The sequence below is a fragment of the Priapulus caudatus genome, unplaced genomic scaffold (genome assembly GCF_000485595.1).
Source record: "Priapulus caudatus unplaced genomic scaffold, Priapulus_caudatus-5.0.1 Scaffold618, whole genome shotgun sequence".
Taxonomy (NCBI): Eukaryota; Metazoa; Priapulida; class Priapulimorpha; order Priapulimorphida; family Priapulidae; genus Priapulus; species Priapulus caudatus.
In genome coordinates, this window is record NW_014577679.1 from 33387 (window position 1) to 40345 (window position 6959).

Genomic DNA, 6959 nt, shown 5'->3' on the forward strand with positions numbered 1-6959 from the left:
CATTGGTAAGGGATATATCAAAGATGGCAGCCAGCAGCGTGAGTACTGGCACAGCTATTTATTAATTAACTAATTTATTAATTTTCTAATTAATTTTATAGGGGTTACATTGGTAAGGGATATATCAACACGAACCTTATAAACTCTTTACCAGCAGTGCAATAATAAAATACTAATAATAATAATAGTTTCCGAGAGAGACGCGCGAGTCATCGTCCGTGCCTCGCTGCTGCCTCGTTAGCCGTGTCGTTAATTATGTCCTACATGACGAGGATTCATGCTGCGTCGCCGCCGAATTTCCTCTGCGGCCTAATTAGTTCGCTTCCGTAGCACTACAGTGTAACTACTAACCATGGTGATGTCCCGATGATCAATTCTAATTGAAAGTCAGTCGTTTGCAGCCACCGACTAAGCGCTCGATTATGAAAATAAATGAGATTATAAAAAAAAAAAATTACAAAATTTGCAAACATTGAGGAAATTACTTTATTTTATTTGTGTGTGTTTATTTTGGTCGTTTTACAGCTTGGAGACAGTAAATCTAACCTACACCAAACATAAGCAAACATAATACTGTTGTATAGCTTTTAGAATATTGTATTATAAAAAATACTGTGTGATATGATATATGATATATTTCAATATCTGGTAGCCGTGATCAATAACATTCAACCGATTATCATCGATCATTGATCGGTTGGTTGCAACCGATGATCGATGATGAAATTTCAACCGATTCCCATCACTAACTAACCACCTTGATGACGGTTGTCGTGCGAGGCGGAATCGTGAGATAGCCATGTTAACACCGTTCTCTCGAGATCCGATTCTTTAAGGAAACTGGCGAATATATCTGTGGTTTGAATCGGCACTCGTGCATCTCTGTAACCTCTGTAACCTTGCGCGCACACACAGTTACCTCTCCCCCGCCCCCTCGCGTAAAACTCGTTTTATCCCGTTTTTTTATCGGGAAAACTGATTTTTTCGTTGCAGAATTGTCCGGGTCCCCGCCCGGCGAATATTCGCAGGAGGTTCCCATTAAGATGCCGGGGGACAAGTCGTCAGGGCCGCCCATTCTGCCTCCGCACCTGCTGCAAGTCATCCTCAACAAGGACACCTCGTTACAGGTGCGTGTGCGTGCGTGCAGGCATGCGTGCGTGCATGCAGGCGTGCGTGAGCGTGTGTGTGCGTGCGTGCAGGCGTGCGTGCGTGCGTGCGTGCGTGCGTGCGTGCATGCGTGCGTGCGTGCGTGCGTGAGCGCGTGAGTGCGTGCGTGCAGGCGTGCGTACGTGCGTGCGTGCGTGCGTGTGTGCATGCGTGTGTGCTTCGTCGTCAGTCCTCTCTGCTGTGGCAGCCTCGCGTGTTTAGCCCGCGCGTTTAGGGTTCCCCGGATATTACGGTCGCCAGGGTGTTTCCAGGGTGCGAAATTAACGGGAGTCCGGAGTCAAATACTCCCTGATTTAATGTCGGACTCCCTGATTTGACATATGCAGGAGTCCGCGTGACTCCCTGAAAATTCTGCCATACTAACTAGTTCGTTCCGGAGCACGGCCTCGTGGAATTACCGTATTTTTTCAGCTAATGTCCAAAGAAAATTTAGCAGACGTGCAACCGCATGAATCTTAAAAATAAGCACATGTGTTATTGTTAATATATTTAATTTTGAACCTCAGACTGCGGATTCCCTCATTTTGCTGCGGATCGATCGACTCCCTCTTTTTGAGGGTAGGGAGTCTGTTGGACTCCCGCGTTCAAAAATTAATTTCTACCCCTGTAACCCTGTAGCGGGTTTGAAGGGGCTACATGGGTAGAGCTACGGTGAGCGTGAACTTTGGGTTGTACATCTCTGTAGCAGGAGCGAAGTGCTACACGGGTAAAGCTAGCGCTATACCAGCTTCTCTCGTCGTTTTACAGTGTGAGCCGTCACTGTTGCCCGAGCCGAACCATGTCATGCTGAATCACCTCTATGCGCTCTCCATCAAGGTAGGTGTCAGGTAGCTGTCGTGCCCCCTCACTCACTGCCTGTCTGTCTGCAGTCTGTCTTACTGTGCGTGTGTGCTACATCAGGCCATAATAAAAACATTGTTTGTTTGCCCTCACCCGACCGACCCGCCAAAAAAAGGCTGACTCAAAAAAAAAAAATTCCAATTTTTTTTTAACAAATTGTATCACTGTACATTATATAAATTTGTAGGCAATACATTGTAGGCATGTGTAGGCATCTGTAGGCATTTGTAGGCATGTGTAGGCATCTGTAGGCATGTACCAAGCAAAACAAACATTCAAGAAGAACAAAAGGACATTCGTGCTTTTTAATTGGATTCGACATTCCTGTCGTGGGAATTGTAAGGGAATCGGCGTAATGTATGCGAAGGGACTGCTAACATACTAGGGGAAAAGTGCCAGGATGTAGTTACGTGGAGTAGAACTGTGGTCGGAGTTAGGTTAGTAGATTTAACTTGAAGATAACGTTCTCCACTGTTTTTACTATATTTTACATTTCGCTGGACACCACTATATGAACACATATGCTTTTAACACTCACATATGTGTCTTTCCATCTGTCTTTGTGTGTGTGTCTGTGTGTCTGTGTTTGTGCATGCGTGCGTGCTTGCGTGCGTGCGTGCGTGCGTGCGTGCGTGCGTGCGAGCGTGCGTGCATTCGTGTGTACGTGCGTGCACAAGGCTACATTATAATGCAACTATTACAATTCTTACAGGCAATGATTCATATCAACAGCAGTAAAAATGTATTGGGAATATTTATATAGCATAATCAACTTCTCACTGTATTAATTATTTATGATTATTAAATTTAACCCTTTGGTAAGGTGCATCATGAGCATAATCAATTACTGTAAAGTAATTAATTAATTATTATCATTAATAAATGGAATTGACCAGCTTTAATGAACTTTGTGTTTATAGCATTCCCATTGAGAAACAGTCAACGTCGTTCTACAGTTAATTTGCAATTATGATTGAAGTGCAATTAATGATTTATCCCTCTCTTTCTCTCTGTCTGTCCGTTGGTTGCTAGGATGGAGTGATGGTACTGAGTGCGACTCACAGATACAGGAAGAAGTACGTCACAACCCTTCTCTACAAGCCCATCTGATGTAACAAACATCACTCTGTCACCAGTATCCGCGTCTGCCATCGTGAGCTCATCGATGCGGGAGAGGTCATAGTTCATGGTCGTCTTATTTCTTTGCGTGCGTGCGAGTCCGTGTGAAGCTGGGTTTATACTACCGACTTTATGTTGGCGAATTGGCGAGTTGGACCAATTTCGGAATTCGGCAACTCCGAGTTGGCAAAAATAGAACATGTTCTAATCTCCAAACTAGTTGCTATTGATTGATTTGTCGTGCAACATTTGTGTTTACACTGCCGATTGTCGGTTGTATAGTTGGGAGTTGGTCCAATTTGCCAATTTGCAAATGCAAAGTCAGTTAGTGTAAACCCAGCTTAATAGGTATGTGTGTGAGTGTAGATAGCTTTTGAGTTGGCACTCGTGCGGTCGGTCTATTCTGTCGAGTATCGGCATGTCCGGTGGTGACATAGCTATATTTTCGAACACACCATAGGACGTGTTGTTAATGCTGCGTTTTAGTATGTATATATAATATACATACATAGGGGAGGTCACGTTTTCTCACAGTTGCATACAGGCACGGTTGGATGCTGTGTGCACGCGCAAGCAGAACACATAGTGTGCGAGTGATTGCTGATAGGGTTGGTATATTTCTGGCTTTGTATAAATTTTGTATAGTGCCTGTCAAGATGGGGGACGGGGTGAGTACGTGGTGTGGTTGTGTCACCTGGTGCAGGTTATACAATTCCAAAGACTTGTACATGAGATGGGCAGTTGTAGATTGGTGGCTTTTGGTAAACGTGGAAGCAATTTAACCCGTTAAGGCAATGATCTCTTTCATTTTGTCAGAAATGTGTCAAAAAACATCGTAAGTCAGAGTAAAAAATAAACAGGTTTGTTAGGTAGTGTACCGCATATCTCGTAACAACACAATTATAATTACGTTTATAAAATGTGAAATATGTAGAAATTTTACATCGATATCATATATATCGGTTACGCGACTCACATTTCATGCAGATTCCCTACATCTAATTTAGCCCGGTGTGAGCACTCGTTAACGCTTGCTTTTAAAGATGGCTTCACAATTCTGTAACCTTTGTTAATACGGCTTTTATATCTTCATAAATGAGATGTTTCGGCGTGTTGTTTGACATAAAACAAATTCAAATATAAGCTGATTATATGATATAATTGCATACAAAATCCTCGTGTTATATTCATATACTCGACTGTGCTTGGAAGAAAACGCATAGTTTCATTAGCCAAAGGCAAACACAAGTCATTGACTAAACTTTTCATATGTGTCGCTTAATCTTAATATATGCAGTTGTGTGTTATATGTTGTAAGAGATCTATTCACACTGCGTTATAGTCATCTGCTATTGTTTATTGGGAAGAGATTGCCACATTTAAAAGATTAAATAGATCATTGCTTTAATTAACGTGGAATTGTTGCACTTGTAATGTAAAATATTCACGCTTATACATTAATTATTACCTTAATACATCAAGACTCATCTCGTTAGTACAGTTTGTGCTGCTACGGCAGAGTCTGCTACATATTGCCCCGTTACTAGTTACTAGTGATGCCTCGGTAGTAGAGATCCAATAAAATGTAGTACAAATTAATGGTATTAGGGTGTGTGGGTTTTGGCTTACGTTGAGCTATTTACCAAAAGCAAATACTGTTCAAAGCTATGTATTTGCTGTTCGACTCAGTATAATGGCATCAGTAGTGTATAATACACTCCCGATGCCATGGGAATACACACGTAGCTGCTATTGCGTCAGATTTCTTGATATGTTAGCAAGCATGTAGCACGTGGAGCTGGGATATGCACAAACGCCACGTTGCACACTGTCATCCGTAGAAGTTCACAGGCATGTTGTTGTTTATCGTTTGTTGTTTGTTGTACGGGATTGTCGTAGTTATCAGATACCAATTCTGAAAATGTGAGGAATACTTTGTTACTAAGTTCCTAGTATATCGTTCGAAGAAGGAATTGTCACTATGTACGACTGCCACGCACTGTCACTACGGGCTCAGTTTACGTTTCACAGATGTTTATTTAGTTAAGATTTATGACTCGGTTAGGCATTAGGCCGTAGTGCCGTATCAGCGGTCACAACGTGGACAACCTTAAGGTTAGTCAGCTAGGTAGGTTAGTTAGGTGGCAGGCATCATATGATTCAAGGTCGATGAGTGAAATAGAAAAGAGTTGCTCTATTATGTATAAAATATATATTCATTATTTTGTAGCTCGAGTCACACACTGTCTCTCGCCTAAATGATTTCGGCTGACAGTTACTAGTGCATGCAAAGCTGCTCAGTAACATTGTCCCCTTGTGAGTTCGCTTTGCCTAAAACACCACAAGCATTCCTTGTAAATATTCGTTCAGCTTCTAAAGTCGGCTGTGTTCGATGTCGCCGAAGGCTACCTTAATGTAACCCTTTCATCGTTGGATTGTTATTAGGTTTTCCTGACGTCACAAGAGGCACCTGCCCGTGCATTGTGCACTCGGTGTTATTTTTTTGCTTTATTCCCGATCTACTGTATTGGGATATTATTTAGTGGAGGGAGTTAAAAGAATTATTCAGTTATCTTCGTGCTTTTCAAGGTCGTCCGTGTCAACAGGGGTTACGCTATGTGACGTAGGGCGTAATGCTGTTATAACATAGTGCATGCGTGGCGACAAGTTACCTTCTCGCTATTAAACAAATTTCCCAATATTATTCAAGTGTGAGGCAAGCTTTGCCAGCGCAGTACAGAAACTCTCGGCGGCTCGCACTCGCATGAATAGGTGGTAGAAGGATCTAAAGTTTATGTCGGTGTGACTAAAAACACTACGTTGTCTCGCTCATGTAGTAACCTCTGTTAGTATATTCGGTAAGAACAGACGTGCTTGTACGTGCTTGTATGCTAGCGTTGCTTCTTCTAGAAGCAACTGTAAGTTCTGAACTAGAAGTTCTAGTTGCCGCGATCGTAACTCGACTGTTCGTTGCCACGCTCTACAGTCGATGCCCGTCTACAGCACTTCACGTAACCTCGTAAATATTAGTCTTCAAAGTCCAAGAGACTATATATATATATCGAAGACGGGAAGAGACGCAAAGTTGATCTACGTACTGCGCCTCTGCGAAATTTCTTGGACCTGTTGCACGGAGGTCATCATCTTTGGGCAGGTCCGGATGATTTTACTCACTCGCGCTGGTTACCTACTGTAATTGTACGTCCCAACAAGTGGACACTCAAGGTTTATTGATGACTGTTCATTGTTCGTTATGACTGATAAAAAAACTCGATGGCTCCAGCAAATGTCGGCTCACTGCCTGACCCCTTATCCGGCTGCGAAAAATAGCGATTTTGCATTTTCTGGTGTATATAGTTTGATGGATTTCAGGAATGGCTTCAGTGAGCTGCTATGGGTCACGGCACATCGCCAGTGCTTTGCGATTCAGCGCGATATGTCAACTTAACACAAGCATAGGTACCTTACCTGGCTACAGTAACGTGTCATACCCCAATGTTACCTTTCTGTATCGAAATAACATGTTCTTCTACTGTGAAGTGCTGAAAAGAGGCGGTAGTTGCCGTGATCGATTTCGACATGCGATGCTAGTAGTAAGTTGTACTTAGCGGTTCTGTGATAATGTAGGAATGAATCATTCTAGTGGAATTCCTAGTTTCCAATGTAACTATTCTAAACGAGTTTTAACTCACGGTTCAGATTACGTACATATTTTGAGGTCAAGATCCATATCTTGCATATTGTTTATCTGTTGTTGATTAGTTTGTTTGATATTACACCATTTAAATATATAACTACATAGACATATAAATATATGTATATATATATATATA

The 6959-nt window shown here is 42.2% G+C and overlaps 1 protein-coding gene across 1 annotated transcript in view; it reads left to right on the plus strand.

Annotated features, from left to right (window-relative positions):
- Positions 1-4794, plus strand: part of LOC106812189 (5'-AMP-activated protein kinase subunit beta-1-like) — a 15517-nt gene extending 10723 nt beyond the window's left edge. Inside the window, exons 4-7 of the mRNA XM_014816014.1 lie at positions 11-38; positions 994-1127; positions 1915-1983; positions 3040-4794. Of these exons, the coding sequence (XP_014671500.1) occupies positions 11-38; positions 994-1127; positions 1915-1983; positions 3040-3117 (309 nt within the window). The 3' untranslated portion in view covers positions 3118-4794. The remainder of the gene's footprint in view (positions 1-10; positions 39-993; positions 1128-1914; positions 1984-3039) is intronic.
- The last annotated feature ends 2165 nt before the right edge of the window (positions 4795-6959 follow it).